The 17,566-nt window shown below is 33.5% G+C and overlaps 2 protein-coding genes across 2 annotated transcripts; both read right to left on the reverse strand.

Moving 5' to 3' along the window:
- Positions 1-1,197: 1,197 nt before the first annotated feature.
- LOC127735226 (multiple inositol polyphosphate phosphatase 1-like) lies at positions 1,198-6,348 on the reverse strand. Its single transcript, XM_052245343.1, has 4 exons — positions 5,593-6,348; positions 3,817-3,938; positions 2,675-2,790; positions 1,198-2,129 (listed from the first exon to the last, which is right to left on the reverse strand). Exons 1-4 carry the CDS (start codon positions 6,320-6,322, stop codon positions 1,721-1,723), a joined length of 1,377 nt encoding a protein of 458 aa, XP_052101303.1. The 5' UTR covers positions 6,323-6,348; the 3' UTR covers positions 1,198-1,720.
- Positions 6,349-8,955: 2,607 nt separating this feature from the next.
- LOC127733665 (multiple inositol polyphosphate phosphatase 1-like) lies at positions 8,956-13,899 on the reverse strand. The gene is made up of 4 exons (XM_052242978.1): positions 13,245-13,899; positions 12,286-12,407; positions 11,146-11,264; positions 8,956-9,452 (listed from the first exon to the last, which is right to left on the reverse strand). The coding sequence occupies exons 1-4, from the start codon at positions 13,891-13,893 to the stop codon at positions 9,089-9,091; spliced, it is 1,254 nt and encodes a 417-aa protein (XP_052098938.1). The 5' UTR covers positions 13,894-13,899; the 3' UTR covers positions 8,956-9,088.
- Positions 13,900-17,566: the final 3,667 nt, after the last annotated feature.

Here is a 17,566-nt window from a genome sequence, read left to right on the forward strand (position 1 = left end):
AAACAGTTGAAAGGCCAAATCAAGGGTGATGTTATGCTTTGGGTTAGCTGTCAGTAACTGCGAGTACTCTCAGATCTGTACTTGGTATCTTTTTGTTGTGGGGATGTATATGTACTCTGTCACATCCGGTCTGTGTTTTTTGTCACTTGCTTTTCTGCTTTGTATATATCTGAGTTAAGTCCTTTTCAACTGAATTTTATAGTTTGTTCATACGTTGTGCTGTTATACTACTGTCCCAGGTTAGGGGGAGGCGTCAGGAAACATGTTTAAACCCGCAACATTTTGTTTGTACCTGTCCCAAATCAGGAGCCTGTAATTCAGTGGTTGTCGCTTGTTGCTGTTCATCATATTTGTTTTTCATTCATTGTTTTGTACATAAATCAGCCCGTTAGTGTTCTCGTTTGAATTGTTTTACATTTGTCATTTCGGGGCCCTTTATAGTTGAATATGTGGTATGGGTTTGGTTCTTTGTTGATGGCCGTACGATGGCCAATATGTCATTTGGTATCTGGTGGAGGGTTGTCTCATTGGCAATCATACCACATCTTATTATTCTTATATGCATGAAAAGTATTACTCGGCAATTGGCAATATATTGCTAACATATCTAGCTTAATACTAGAAGTCCCAACCTCAAGTTCTACTTCCACAGTTGCCTTCCATCAAATAAATAAAATTGCCGATAGAGCTTGTGTTACTTGTCCTTAAATCAGTTAATATTACCAAAGATATTTATAAAATTGTGTGGAACGACGTATTTTAATGTTTCAATCTGACAATGTTAATTACGGACAAGTCATAATTAACATCGCTGTTTTTTTTAAGGTGTGTGTTTATTTATTACGTGAAATGGAATTGAATGATTTTTTATTGTTTCTCTTATGAATAAATACAGCTATATACTAGGTCAGGAATTCATAAAAAAAATGTTTCTGATTTGATTTTTAACGGCATATCATTATGTGTAACGTTATTGTGCCCAAATTAAACCTATTTTGGCAGTTAAATATTAATCCTACGTCACCTTGCTGAATGTGCACAATATTTTGTTTCCATATAATGTACTCTCATGCCTCTCGGGCCGGGGTAAGACACACATTAATTATTTTAATATCCAAATAAATATATGCTTTGATTTAGGTTTCCTCTTCTCATTGCGGAAGCACCTACGACTATTCATAATATCACGACCACGAATCTCGTTTTCGTCAACTTGTCTGCCTTTGAGGTATATATAAATATTCCAAAACCCAAAGCACAATATAAATAAAGTAATCAAAAATCGATATATTTCGTTTTTATTGGACTCATTTTTGCATAAGAGTTTTAAGCGTTTGTGATTTTGATATGTACATTGCTCTTATATATATTTTTTCTTAGTTTTATATATACCCAAAGCTCCGCGTTGAACACAATGGCTTAGTCACATTTTTCAGTACTATTTGTTTTACTGAAATATTATTTTTCATGTAAAAAAATGATGGAAAATGGATGTTTAACCACATTTGAGATTGTGCATGGACAAATTATAGCTAAATATACTGATCATCAATAACAGCAGCTTCTACTAGTATATTATAATATCGGAATACCTCATGATACGCCAATATAATAACTTTTTTAATATAATAAATTTATGTCACGAGTATCACATTACAATCTTTTGATTTGAGACATGATAGAAATTATACTATTACTGTAATCGAAGACATTATACAGATTAAATCATAACTGTAATCAGAACTAAGACAACTGACAAAATTGTATATCCTCTGAATCGTACAGCAGAACTGGTATCACAAATTTTGCCAAAGTCACATTGTGCTAGCTCTTTGTAGTAAACCTTCACGTCAGAATATGAACATACCATTCCACCACAAGCAGGTACATTTACTGGTTCTTCATTTACAAATATTTTAAATGCATGTTTTCCATTTGCTCCACATTTGTATAAACTAAATGCAACATTTGCAGAAAACGGAGTTATTTCACTCGTACTGAATTTTCGATTAATATTAGCATCATAACTTGCTGCTGTGAATGGTTCAGAATCTTTGAACAATCCAAAAGCAGTGAAGATGGGTAAAATTGTATCTTGATGCCCAAAGAAAATGTCAACTGGTTGGATGCTGAAATTTAAGGTAACATATCATAAATACTATAAAGTAAAACATTGCAAACAAGTTTTAGATTATTTTTTTATAAACAAATCTTTGTTTTTATACGTAAGAATAGACAAACAGTTACTAACATTTGTGACAACATTTACTTGTTAACCATAATGCTGTCGTCTATAATGCTAGATTATATTATTACAACTTTCGGAACTTGTACAGTGGAAAAATGAGGCGCGTAGCAGCAGTGTCATCATTTCCCTAAATCTTCGCGAAAGCCATTTCTGACGTTTTTGGGAAGTTTTAAGAAAAATATCCAAAGTGGTCTTTTCTTTTTTATGTATAAAATTTATCTATTTGCCTGCCGATTTAAAAAAAATAACAATTTCTCTAAATATTTAAAATTTTTCCCATAGAAAATATTCAAATGGGTTCACGATTTCACGTTAAAATATATACTTCATTTAAAGACTTTCTCACCATGAAAACATAGTGGCCATTTATAAACGACGTTTATATTTTCTCTGTTGATTGTTTCAAAGTGTGTTGTATGTACTTGCCTGTTTGGTTTTTCAGAGTTCGTGACAGCTTCTTCGAATCGTTCAAAAAGATAAGACGTATAAGGGCAAGTCTGTTTCCAATTGATGGGGTAGCCATATCCCGTTTTATAGTATTCCTGAAAGATTAAGACACATAAAAGTCCAATTTTATGTGTGAAATATGCTACTAATCTGAAATTTACAGGTTTATATTATTATATATCATGTGTGAAATAGCTGACAAATAATTCAGGAGCAAGTCTGATATTAAGGGGTACAATTGGTGCCCATAGGAATACCTACATTTTTGTTGATAAACTTTATATTGCCGATAAGTACGTTGATGTTGATGGAGGGGTGAGGGATTTCAAGTAAGTGTATCCATTATATTTACCGTTTTCGTTACAAAAAAAGGCTTTACACGAGTAACAGCAAATAAATTTGCAATCAGATTTTGATTAGGGTCATTTGATGAATAAGAAAACTTCAGTTTGATAAGCTTGTGTGAAAGTGTAGTGTAGAAACTCGAAAAGTCAAACTGTCGATCGACTCGAAAAGACCATCAAAAGCACGTAATTTATTTAGAACCTTCTAGGCGTTTTTTTACACTTAAAGGTAATCAATTCCATCATTTTCATATGCTTTTTTAAACAAAAAATATAATATTTTTTTCATTGTAGTCGGGGAACTAATTAAATGGACCGAAAGATTAGTTGTAGAACACTTACTAGAAACCGAAATAAAACGAAATATGGCGGTTTTTTGTGAAGTGTAAGTAACCAACACGTAGAAGTCAAATGTTCAGACGAGACCTTTGGCTGGGGTGCAGTAATTATATGATTGTCTACTATTTGACTTTCTGTACAGCGCAAGACTTTGTACACTTTATTTTGGGGTGTTTATCAAATGGTAAATGATTAGGAGTTATATGAACAAAAGAGTAAAGTTAAGTTATAGAAAAAATATTCCTAGTGCAGATTATTAATTGATATTGCTTGATATTTGAGCAAGTATACGCAGGTGATGTACGTTTTTTTCTAGGAAATCAATTAGCGTTTTGGGTGGTTTTATTTCTAATAGTGCTAAATCAATATAAGCCTTCTTTTCGGTTGTTGCTGGATTTACGATTGCACACCTTGTGGATTTAGATTAAGAAATAATACCTCTAAGTCATCCCAATAAGATATTACTCGCAGATCATCAATATTAAAAAATTGACACCAATCAGACTGTCCATTCAGACCAAGCTCAAAGGCACATATTTGGTGAATTACAAACACGTCATCTGAAACAATCAAAATTGTAGAAGATTCATTATAAAATTTAGTACTTTTTTATAATACAAATATTGATGATAAATGTGATATTGAATTTCTTTTCTTTGCTTAAGTGTCCTTTTATTTATATTCTTGAAATTTCAAGGCGGACAGTATTATTATATAGTTATAATTCCCTGGTCGATAGAGACTACTGGTATAAAGAACGTTACAATAGCCTCACAGATAGAAATCAATTACATACGAAGACAACCAGACAATTTTAAAGTCCAACTTGAGCATATTTTCAGTCTAGTTAATTACAAGCAGACCATACCAAACAACAATATATTTACAGCAATTTGTTGTCTTTTATCTTAAAAGCTGCTAGTCCTGTATATGCATAAAACATTTGCTACTAGAACTTTGACAAAAAGTAACCAATAAATTATAAATTTTGTATTCATGCACCATCTTTGATAGCTCAATGATTTAACAAGTCGTTTCAAAATGTAAACGATTATGGATGGACAATACCGTTGCCCCATCGGTTGATATCATTAGTTTATATTTATGATCTTATTAAAATTTACAACGCTAAATATCGATATGTATAAAAGAAGCTGTTGGGTATACGTCTATGAGACAGTTACCTTACGACACAAATAACCAAAAAGATATCCAGAGGGAGATCAAAAGTCTTCCACAGTAGACATGTGTCTATACAAGATTTAAGATTGTCCCAATTCTCTAAAACTTGTATATGAATAAAACAAAGGCTATAAAAATCACCTTTCGATACCAATTCATTAAAATAGAAATTTGCTTTAAAAAAAAACATTAAAGATATAATAAAGACAATCCCTCTATGCAAATGTCTTTTTTAAATACGCGTTAATTGATTCTTAATACGAAATTTTACAAAAAACATTCACTATTTGCTGTTAAAAACTGCTTGGTCTTTCATAGAAAGATATAGAACTTAATAATTTTTTGGTTTTATAGATACAATGTATGCAGGAAATTGTTGACGAGTTTTTTATGCAGATTGTTTGGACTTTTATATTTTCAAATTCCACTAGGTTTCATTGGCGGTCCGATTTTGACCTTGTTAGTAGAACACACACTTGGGAATGTGATCGTTCCTCGTTTTAGTATACTATATACCTGTGTGTGACAAGAATTGACAAGGGTGAATCGGACTGCGAATGTTTATTGAATTCATTATCCGCCGTTCAGACATTCCTTGCACCTTACTCTTTCATGGACCTATTCGAAGTCAACCCTCCGTGTGCCGACAAAATTTACAAAACTGATAAACTGCTAAATGTTTTACCGTCCTAAATTTTATTCAAATATTTGACATTGTACGTAAGAAAACAACTGCTAGTTACTTCTAGCAGTTTTCATGGAGATTGAATTCTGTACTATATATTTGCCAGCCATCAGCTTGTTATTAGGGCGTCAGTATTTGATTATATGTAATAAAAGAAAATAAATCAATCATGTTTTTCCTCGTGTATAGCATATTATTACAAGTTGTCCAGTTGTCAAACATTTGCAATATAATGTGTCGTCAATATATATGTACGTTAAACTTACAATGAAACAAGGAAATTGTCAGTATAACATGCTTGTAAATGGTGTTTACCATATTCGTCCACCTGAGATATCGTTACTTACCAAAATCTATCGATATATTGGAGGTTCCAAGTTTTGTCTGTATTTTCTGGACAATATTACTTATCTTCGAACCAGCTTCAAACGAATTAGCTTCTTTTAATATCTCGTCGTTATCATCAACTTCTTCCGTGTATTTTGAACATCTCTCATAAAATCTGGTTTTCGTATTATCTTCTTTTGCTTCGGGTGTGGTTCCACTGCTTGGAGATGTTTCGTTTAATCCTTCGTAAAAGTATTTAAAACTAGATTTTGTTCGATCTCTATAAGATGTTGCGAATTTTACTTGTTTGAGTTTTCCGTCTAATAATACTTTAAACCTGGTTCCGTATCGTTTGCCTAATCTCTTCATTTCATCAACTCCAAGGGAACTTAGAAGCCCCTCTTGGCTCTCCAGAAATGGATTGGTCCACTTATTCATAAACGGGTACTTAGAGAGAATAGCTGCATTAGCTTTAAGCTTAGAATGCAAAGCTGTTATTCGTTTGATCCATTTCAAGGTAGGAAATCGAGAACCGTGCCTAAGTAATATATTCAGGCCTTCCAGTTGACAATTTTCCCCGTTAAGAATTGTTGTACTGAATTCATTTTCTTGAATAACGTCTGATATATTCCTAACCCAAAAATAAGGAGTTTTCGTATTGAACAATGGTTTCTTAAACAGATTATCACTATACACAAAAACAAAGCAGAAAATGAATTTTAAAATAACAATTTGCAACAAACACGCCATCCTTCAGTAAATAAAAGCACTTCACTGACGCACAATATAATTATTTAACATTTGACATGTCTCAATTTAATTTTCTTTGCCGTATGTTATTGAGACTTTGCAATGTAATGCGTCACCACACATCTTGCCTCGAGCATCGTACAAGAAGTTGTAAAAATTACCTTGACCCTAATATATTATTTTGACATGAAGGTGGTTAGGCTACCTATGGTTTTTAATGCATCCTTCTTTTTTGTGACATCAGTGTATGCCTGTTGTAATAGAAATTTTCTGTTACGTACATCTGGGTTGATGTCGTTACAGATTATCAATTTACATCCGAAGATATCATCCGAAAATTAGCATATGCATGCATACAATTGATTAACCTTATTTTAATCATGATCATTTATTCCTTTGGAATTGCCTCCTGCTAGTCATTCAAAAACACAAAAAAATGAATTATTAACATAAAATTTATCAGCAACCTAACTCGGGTTTCAAAGTCATTGTGAAACTACCTATTCAAAAGGTGGCGTGAATTAGATATGGATACTAAAAAATTCCAAAAATCTTTCATCTTGGAATAGTATTAAAACACTTTTCTACACTTTACACAAGTATTCCCCATTCCAAACTGAAAGACAAATTGAAAGAGTTGGTCCCGCTTTGTTTCGTAAAAATGAATGGCCAACGTGGATACAAGTATCTTGTCGTAGGGAGGGATAAATCGTACTGTGTAAAAAATCACTCTGATTCAAGAAAAAATATTCTCTGAAACTGACATTATCAAGATGTTTGACTTTTTGATTGACAGCAATTACATTTGGAGGACATGTTTTTAAACAAACAATCGGCATTCCCATGGGAACCAACTCGTGTCGACTTGTTCCTTTATTCATATGATTCTGACTTCATACTGGAAGAAAGAAAAGAAGTTTGCAGTATCCTTTAACTTCACTTTCCGCTATATAGATGATGCTCTCTCACTATATGATTCAAAATTTGGTTTGAACGCATCTATCCAATCGAACTTGAGATAAAAGATACAACAAATACAGTTAAGTATGCCTCGTATCTTAAGGTACATCTAGAAATTGACAATGAGGGTCGGTTGGAAACAAAACTTTACGACAAAAGAGATGATATCAGCTTCCCAAATTGGCAATTGTGAACTTTCCATTTCTATGTACTAACATTCGATCGTAACTACATCCCGTCCCCTTTTCCCCGAATGTGACCTACCTAATTAGACTTATCATCGGGTTTGTACTTACACGAGCAACACGACGGTGCCACATGTGGAGCAGGATCTGCTTACCCTTCTGGAACACCTGAGATCACCCTCAGTTTTTTGTGGGGTTCGTGTTGCTCAGTCTTTACTTTTCTATGTTGTTTTTATGTACTGTTGTTTGTTGGTTTGTCTTTTTCTTTTTTAAGCCATTGCGTTGTCAGTTTATTTTCGACTTATGAGTTTGAATGTCCGTTTGGTGTCTTTCCCATCTCTTTTATCATAGAATTCTGAAATATAAATCAAGTTTATTTAATCGTAAAAATTGATCATTTATTTAGTTGGTCTATCGAGCTCGATTAAATGTAAAACAGTTGAACCTGGTCTTATCTTACGGAGCCTATGATTACCCCTACTATATATGTCAAACCGTTAAAACTGGACCCATCCTACTGAGCTTAAGTAGCCCTACTCTACGTGTCAAACAGTTCTAATATTACTTAGTCATGATAGTAGCCCTACTTTATGTGTCGAACAGTTAAAACTGGTACAATATTACTGAGCCTAAGTGCCCCTACTCTATTTGTCAAACAGTTAAAATTTAGTACAATCTTACTGAGTCTAAGTAGTTTTACTCTATATGTCAAACAGTTAGACCTGGTCCAATCTTACTGAACCATATTAGTCCCATTCTATATGTCTAAAAGTTAAAACTGGTTTAATCTTACTGAGCCATAGTAGCCCTACTCTGTATTAACCTCCCTTTTCTTCTTTAAACTTTATTCACATTGTGAGTATATAATGTAGAAAAAAGCACATGGTGATAATGCCCAACAAAAGAATTGTAAACCGATGCCATTAATGATATGGAATTTCTTTTCATAAAATATATATAACGCCAAATTCTAACTTCAAACCAACAAGAAATTTTTATATAAAGCAAAAACTCTTCGTTGTCTTTTTACAAACGCACGTGTACCTACATGAATGATATGTTCGAGTAATTTTTGCTAAGCAATTATACTTGTACATGTATATCAAAAAATATATTACCGTTTGTGTCTTCGACCTGACTTCAACGTTCCATGCGAAATATATATAGTCCAGAGGGCTAAAATGATTTTTATTTATAAAAAAAAAATCTCAAGACCAAAATTGATTGATAGTAGCTATTAAATGTTCAAACCGTAGTAATATTTTTCTCGTAAGGCTTTTTAATCAGCCAAAGAACTAATATTTGTTCCAAAAAAAAGTCAATATGTTTATGTATTTTTTTCTAATATAGCGGTATGATGATATTAAGAATTACCTTTTAAGCAAATTCCTAAATTTGTATGCAAAAAAACCCGAAAGAACTCATTTTATCTAATGGAAATGTCGAAATAGTGTTCATGTACAACCCCATTAAAAGGCCTCTGACAGATTTTTATTGCGTAAAATCATTGTTATCGATAGTCATTGACAAATACGATATATGTTATTGTTCGGTAAAATAAACAACTACTTGATACGCATATCTAAGCTGTTATGAATTTCATCCTATGCTATTTACTTTCCTATCCAAACGCTGGTTTGTGTGGATCATTTTGACATATTTGGTCAAAATTACAGTCTACCAGTTTACTGTAGTATTTCTTAAAATCACTGTATCCACACATTGTCTTCCCACAAGCCGGTATAATTACTGGATCTTCGTTGACAAACATTTGAATCACGTGATCACTGTTTCCGTCACATTTGTACAAAGCGACTGCTAAATTTGCCGAAAACGGTCCAATAACAGCACCGTGAAATGTTCGGTTTTTATTAGCATCAAAGTTATTTGCCATCAGTGGATCAGCATCGTGAAATAGACCAAATGCTGTATAAACTGGAACTATTGTCTCGCTATGGCCAAATGAGATATCCAACTGTGGAATTCTGGAATTAGCAGTATAAAGTCATACTAACAAAGTTGCATGTAAATAAAAAAAGAGGCTTCCAGGAGCCTGTATCGCTCATCAGGCATTTTTTGCCAAAATAAAAAATCGATGTAATGCAACAAAATTATTTGGTGAAAATTTTAGGAAGGTAGATCATGACATTCTGAGCATTTTTGTCCCTGTCAGATTTTCTCTTGTTATTATTGTTTAAAGATAAATGACAATTAATGCATTTTACCATTATGCTTCATTGCCAACATGGCGGCCAAGTTTGATGACTGAACAAAAATAATTTATACTACATACCCTCATGCACTCTAACTTTTGATGAAAATTGTTCAGTAGTTTCAGAGGGGAAGATCTTTGAAAAAGACTACGATGGACACGAAAATTAGTAAAAACCGTTATTCTAAGGACAATAACTCCTTACTGAGTCATCCGATGGTTTCGGGTCAATTGACATTTTTGGAGATCTTGTATTGCCGGCCATTCTGCTTTAACTGTATCTCCCTATTTAATATAATTTTTGAGATAAAGGCAAAAACATGAAAATTTGCCCAAAATCGTCATTTAAGGGCAATAACTCCTTGAGGAGTCATATAAAAATTTGGTAAAATGAGAAGTAAGTAGAACCTGACCTTGTGAGCATGTTTGACCCCACAGGTTTTCTCTTTCTAGTATGGTTTACAAGATGCAAGACAAGTAATGCATTTAACCCCTATGTTCTATTATTAGCGATGGCTGCCATTTTTTTTGACCGACGGGGGAAATCACAAACTTTATACTAGATACCATAAACATGAAATCCCCAAAGTTTGGTTGAAATTGTTTCACAAGTTTCAGAGGATAGGATATTCGAAAAAGTTTACGACGACGACGGACCCCAAGTGATGAAAATAGCTCACGTAGCCAAGTCACGAATCAGATGAGCTAAAAAGAAACAACTTGACAAAAATCTTAAACACCGACCTGTTTTACAAGTACAAAACATAAATGCTTTTTTTTTAAACGGCCATTTTACTTTACAAATATGTGTGGTCTATATAAATTTATGATATATTTATTGTAAATCCTGCATCGTTTTTGTGAACGATAGTATTACAATTATTGTGCACCCAACAGATCATTTTAATGTCCTCTAATTCGCGGTCCACTGTCTTGTTATTTCCAAATAATGAATTCCAATATCTATTATCCTGTTGTCAAGGTATAAGTTGTGCAATATGTTCATTTTTTGTCCGCATAATACAATGAAATGCACTTGGCTTTCAAATATTTGGAAACATACTTGGCTTTCAGCATTCATGATGAAGATAAATACAAAAAAGTGCCTCGAACGCATACAATTTATCGAGTGTTATTCTGAATTTTTTAATGACTACTACCGGAAGTCCAGTAAAGAACTTCTGCTATAAAATTGTCAATTTCAAATAGAACCATAGACAAATGTCTTTTATAAAAGACTTCCTTAAAATATCTTTATCTGTAGAAAAAAATAAAACCCTATATAATAATTTCTTTTTCTCTATTTCTTTTCTTGTAGGAATCGCGTGTTCCTCCAATACTACTTAAATAGACAGCTAAATTTTCACGTATAAGCTCGATTCACATAAAATTCAAAAGATATATTATAATATCTAACGTGGACATAAATTTTGAAACATTTATGCTATAGACTCTTTATTTCTTACTTATTATGCTGCAGACTGGCAGTTGAGACGGTATGGTCGAACGTTTTAAACATGTACGAAGTAAATGGACAACTTTGTTTCCAGTTGATAGGGTAAGCGTATCCTTGTTCATAATAATCCTACAATAAACAACATATAATTGCTTAAAATCATATATTTTCGCGAAATAAATGGTATTTCAAAACAGAAGTATTTATTGATTAAGTCATTTTATATTGTAATACTGCTTGATTTATTGATTGATGGTCGATTGATGGACGCTTTTCGTCACAAAATTACAGAAATATTCTGACCGAGAACAAAAACAACAATAAATATTTGGAGTGCTTTGTTATACGTATAACGGCTGAGTTGGTTTCGTAATTTTAAGTGATTGTGACTGTAGCATGAAAGTAACTGGAATAAAAAATTGATATTTATGAGTAAATTTAGGTTTCTGTAACTGCGAGTGTTAATACGATCCGAACTCTATGTCTTATTTCGTTTATTTGTTTTGTGCTTAGTATCGACCTGTTGAGCCAAGCTCTTTCCAACTGTTTTTTGTATTTTTTTTCACAAGTCAGAGTGTTGTTAAACAACTGTTCCAGGTTAGGTGAAGGGTTGAACACTCTGTAACAAACATATTTAACAAAACATCTTTATGTTCGTCCATAGCCAGGATCTTGTATTCCATTAGTTTCCGTCTTTCTGACCGTGACACGTGTATATTTCGTTTATTGTTGTATAAGTCAGGCCGTTGACTTTTTTTTAATGTTTTCTCATTTTGTCATTCTAGGAATTCAAAACTTACTATACTGCATGGGTACTGCTCATTGTTGAGGGGTACGGTGGTCTGTAATTGTTCACATCTTTGTCTTTATGGGCATTTATATTCTTGAATGTAAAACTATAATCAAAAATACTTACATACCCATCGATCGCTAAACTATACAAAACATAAAAGAAGAATGTGTCTGAGGACACGAATGCCCCCGCTCAAGCTTCCTTTTCAAACGAAAACGGAAAAGACGGAAAGACGGAAAGACGGAAGGACGGAAAGACGGACGGTCAAGTGCAACACTTAATGCCCCTTCGCCTTTCGGCGGGGGCATAAAAAGAGTATTCAAATTTCCGACTCACAAAAGATAGAAAAGTACTTACCTCTATATTTTGCAGGTAGTCAATGACAAGAAGGTCATCTACGTCAAAGAGTTTACACCAATCAGATTTGTTGAAAAACCCCAACTCTAACGCACAAATTTGGTTAACAACAACCACTTCAACTAAAAATATAGGAATGGCAAAATGTATAACTTTCACTATTTCTTATAACATTATCTACAGAAACACACAATACAATGACAAAGGGATGCATACGGTATAGATATATATATGTTGTCCGTCCGCCTGTAAATATCTACAGTCAATATCTTCTCACAATTTAAATGGGCTCAGTCTGACTTGTATCTCTTTTTTGTGTAGTATTTGTGTGTATCGTGTATTTGGTTTCTGAATTTATTCAGGAACTAACTTACTCAAACATCCTTGTTGGCTTTCAACTTTTCGAGTTTGGGCGTTTCTGCTGAAGGTTTACACCACAACAAAGTGTTACATTTTATTTTCATCATGGTTTCACGGATTGGATTAGGCAACATTAGAAGACGATTCCGCCATGAGATATACAATCGAATCAATCGAAGGGGACATTTTGTTTGTTATACATATTAGTAAGATCCATAACAGAAAAGTAGCATTGTTTAATCTGTCTGCATCTAAAAATTATTTGAGGAAAATGTATTTTGTTTTATTATAAGAGTGCTGAAATATTTCTCTAAAATTACATCCCCGCACACACACACACTCGCAATCTCATTAAAGAAACACACGAACATACCTCATTGTAGTTAAAAAGGTTCACCACTAACAGTTACTGCCGAAAAATATAACTATTTTTTTATTTCCCTTTTATTTCCATTTTATTTTAGTTAAGGAATTCGACTTGAAATGTCTGTACCTTTCAGAAATATAATTGTAAGCCGTTTAAGAGTATCTTCTCACATCCTTCTACTGAAGAAAGCATTGCATACTCAAACCTAATGACTAAATTAGCAATATTATACCTGCAGACAAGTTGTAAAATCCTAGCTTAGTCTCAACTTTTCTGATCACGTTTGTCATCTCCTTGCCACGAAGAAAGGCTTCGTACTCAGTGGTAGTGTTATCATTGTCTTCCACTTCTACACTGTATTTGTGACAGTTATCGTAGAATCGAAGTTTTTCGTCGTCCACTTTAGGCTCTGGTTCCTTTGTATTAGTTTGAAAAGTTTTGTTAAGTCCTTCATAGAAAAATTTGTAACTGTTCTGAGTTCGGTTTTTGTGAGTAAATGAAAAGTTGATATGATTCAAGTTTCCCTGTAAGGAAGATTTAAATCTTTTTGCAAATCTATCAGCGAGTCTTAACATTTCGTATTCTCCGACAAGACTTAGGGTCCCCTCTTTAGCTTCCGGGAACGGATTGGACCATAGCTTAATAAATGGATACCGGGAAATCACATTCGAGTCGCCTCCTAATTTGATTTGCAAAGCTGTCATCCACTTAATCCACTTTATAGTGGGAAATCTGGCTCCGTGTCTAAATAAAACATTGAGTCCTTCTAGTTGACATGTCTGGCCGTTATGGTTTACCGTATTATATTGATTTTCTGGTATACTTTCAGTTGGATCCTTCACCCAGAAATAAAGCGTTTTTGTATTGAACAACGGCTTCATGAATGATTCATTTCCTAGCACAGTTGTACAAAATAAAAACATATAAGCAAAATTAGTACACGGCTTCATACTGAAGGCAGAGCGATGTAACAATATAAATGGCAACGTCTGTGTAAAATGGGTTAAATTCTATCTTCACTATAGTTTTAACTTTATTTTAGGATAATAAGGAATATGGGTTCACTTTTGATACTATCAATATACTAGTATCTATGCAGTATATCTCTAATCAAACATACTTTAGTCATCTTGATTGTTTCAAGGACAACAGCGAGTTATATTCATCACGTCTATCAATTTAGCCACATTCTAAAACGTGTTTCTTTTAAAAATTATTCCTCGAAAACCTAAAAATATTCAAATGTATGATGGAGTTTTTACAAATCGTGGCTATTTATAATAACAGAATAGTATGAGTGTTCAGACAGTGCCAGTTCAAAAGTCTTCCTAACACCTTTGAATTGTTTCTGCATGATATAACATCTTTTGCATCATAAGTTTTTATATACCCTTACAAGTTTTAGTGCTTATTTCATTAGACCATATGAAAAAGTATGTTGTTTGCCTTCACTTTCGTTTCACTTTTCCAAAGACTTCACAAATCTTCAATGTACTATGTGTTTCGTCAATGTTTTTTACTCAACGCATACAGTTTCCTTATTATTGCTTAAAAAAGATGACATTTTATTTTTCTTTAAATGAAACTATCTAATTTGTCTCGGAGAGAAAAGATGAACAACTAATAAACTGAGGAAAGCAGCAGTAAAGAAGCATCTACTGTTACGCAAGCTTTACGCCCAGAAGTTATTGAACCAATGGTTCCAAGTTGTAAATTTGAAGTCATCCTTTGAAATTTTTAGGGACGCCATCACTAGTTGGTTGACTGTTATATAATATCTATGTCACAGATGACCAAGTACATGTATATGTTTCCATTGTCGTAACCACAGTACCGTCCTCTTTTCCTCGATTGTGAATCACCGAAAGAGACTTATCAACGAATTTGTACTTACCATGAACAACATGATGGGTGCCAACTGGAGCAGGGTCTGCTTTCACTTCTGGAGCACCTGAGATTACCCCATGTTTGGTGGGGTTCGTGCTGCTCCGTATTTAGTTTTCTATGTAGAATTTTATGGACTTCCTTGTCTTTTCTTCGACTATCTTTTATCCCATGGCGTTGTCAGTTTCTCTTCGACTTATAATTTTTGAGTGTCCCATTTGTATCTTCCGCATCTTTTTTTCTCTATCCGCCATACGAGTTCAAAATCAGGTACAGGTCCTATAATATAATACCTGACAGGAACATTATGAAACAGAATTTCTAAATCGGTCCATTAGTGAAACGAAGGATTTTAACAGAAGGTATATTTCTTACTATGAAAAGTCTTGATAATGTCATATGGACGCTGCAGTTGTGGATATGTGGAATTTATGATATAGTTATTATTTTACTAGCTAGTAAATTGAGAGACATCCATATACTGTAAATCAACCAGTCCGTGATGGCGCCCGTAGAAATCGAGCATTTGCCTGTCATTTCATTCCAAGATACTGAGATGCTGTAAAAATCAACCAGTTCGTGGTGGCATCCGTTGAAATCGCGCATTTATCTGTCATTTCATTTTATCAAGTTTGAAGATGACTATATTCCTTATTCGATTTGTAATTATGTTTAATGAAAAAAATAGACATTGATTATTTTCTGTTTTTAATTTGTGGTATTTTATCAATAGTTCCGATCTAATATAACGTGCAATAAAATCCTCATACCTTTGTTCGGAAAAATAAAAAAAAATGAATAATGGCCGTACTTCAGCTCGGTTGTTAATTTTGTCATAAAAGTAGTATTGATCATTGCTAAAATCATCAGAACATTTTATGAATAGGATGGCATTAGATGTGGAATATTGAATAACAAAAATGTGATACAGGACCATTGCTTTAGAACATTTAGTCATAGGAATATGCACACAAAAAACCCAGATTTTATTGCTTTACGATCCTATAATAGTGTTTGAATCAATACTTTAAGGGAGAAAAATACTTTTCATCAAGAGCATTTTCAGTATTAATCTGAAATCATGTCACTAGTAAAGCAGGATCTGTTTGCTCTTCTGGAGCACTTGAAATTATCAAACTCAATAAGAAGATGTGGTATGAGTGCCAATGAGACAACTCTTCATCCAAGTCACAATGTACAACACAGAGCCTTGGCTCACACCGAACAGCAAGCTATAAAGAGCCCCAAAATGACTAGTGTAAAACAATTCAAACAGGAAAACCAACGGTCTCATCTATATAAAAAACGAGAAACGAGGTACACCTATGAACCACATCAACAAACAACAAGCACTGAACAACAGGCTCCTGACTTAAGTCAGGTGCATAAAAATGCAGCGGGTTTAAACGTTTTAACAGGCGCCAACCTTCATCCTAACCTGAGACAGTAGTGTAACATTACAATATAAAAAGACACACTATAAAATATCAATTGAAACGGCTTAGCTCCATCAAAAAGACATTTAAACAAAAACAAGTAAACATACACTGAACGAATAAGTTTGATCTATGACACAATATTAAAACGTAGGTGCCTATATAACATTGACGTTACAGTTAGTAAAAAAGAAAGATGTAGGAAGAGTGTCAAAAAGACAAAGTATATTTGTTCCGCCTAACAGAAGTTCCTCAGTTTAGAACTGTTATTAAAAACGCTATCATTATGAAAATAAGGAGATGTGGTATGATTGCCTATGAAACAACTATCCACCATTTATAATATCGGTTTCTTTTGGAAAACATATTGTATACCCTTATTCCGTTAGGAACAAAACTGTAGTATTTCTTCCAGTGGAAATGATATTTTAGAATATTCCTTCCCTTGTGAACTAATATTATAAAGGAACTATTATGCCATGACAAGATAAATCACAGGTTTTGGAGGCTCTCGTTTTGCAGTCTTTAGTTTTGTGTGTAGTTTTTTGTAGACTGTTGATTGTCTTTGTGTCGTTTTTCTTGTCTGTTTTCCGTCGACTTGTGATTGTTTGCCTCAACGAGTTTGTACTTACATTAGCATCATGACGAATACCACATGTGGAGCAGGATCGTTTACCCTTCCGGAGCACCTGAGATCATCCCCGGATTTTGTTGGGTTCGCGTTGCTCAGTCATTATGTTGTGTTTTCTATACTGTTTGTCTTTTGGTCGTTTTTCGGTTTATTCTTCCAGTTTGTCATCGACTTATAAGTTTGAATATCCGTTTGTTATCTTCTGCTTTTCTTTTAGTATCGTCTGCCCCTTTTTAGATAGAAGGGAACTAAATAAGCTTATGAATGAGCTATCTGTTGTTTTTCATCTTTTTGTCTTTCTTTTGTTATCAACCCCCGGGTTGTTCGTGGGGTTGATTTTTCGTCTTTTTATTTCCCTTTTCTCCAAGAATAATCATATTTTGTGCTTTTGCCAATGAAACACTGTCCGTCAAACTGACAAATAATGGCATAAGTTAGAATAAATTCAGGTGCAAGGATGAATTTAATTATTTTATTTTATATTTATAACAGTAAGGAACAAATAAGCGAAAAGAGGGGCACAATTAGTTTCCGTTGGAATACCAATCACTTTTTCGGTACACTCTATCTCCAAAACGAACATGATTCTTACTGTATCAAGCA

This window comes from Mytilus californianus, unplaced genomic scaffold (assembly GCF_021869535.1).
Source record: "Mytilus californianus isolate M0D057914Y unplaced genomic scaffold, xbMytCali1.0.p SCAF_3, whole genome shotgun sequence".
Taxonomy (NCBI): Eukaryota; Metazoa; Mollusca; class Bivalvia; order Mytilida; family Mytilidae; genus Mytilus; species Mytilus californianus.

What these genes read in the sequence shown, in the direction of transcription:
- LOC127735226 (XM_052245343.1), bottom strand. Translation starts at nt 6,322, where the DNA reads ATGGCGTGTTTGTTGCAAATTGTTATTTTAAAATTCATTTTCTGCTTT. An exon ending in CAATATATCGATAGATTTTG is followed by an intron (nt 3,939 to 5,592) that starts GTAAGTAACGAT and finishes TGATTGTTTCAG; the next exon opens with ATGACGTGTTTGTAATTCAC. An exon ending in AACTCTGAAAAACCAAACAG is followed by an intron (nt 2,130 to 2,674) that starts GCAAGTACATAC and finishes CTTAAATTTCAG; the next exon opens with CATCCAACCAGTTGACATTT.
- LOC127733665 (XM_052242978.1), bottom strand. Translation starts at nt 13,893, where the DNA reads ATGAAGCCGTTGTTCAATACAAAAACGCTTTATTTCTGGGTGAAGGAT. An exon ending in ATTTTACAACTTGTCTGCAG is followed by an intron (nt 12,408 to 13,244) that starts GTATAATATTGC and finishes CTATATTTTTAG; the next exon opens with TTGAAGTGGTTGTTGTTAAC. An exon ending in GCCAGTCTGCAGCATAATAA is followed by an intron (nt 9,453 to 11,145) that starts GTAAGAAATAAA and finishes TGCTAATTCCAG; the next exon opens with AATTCCACAGTTGGATATCT.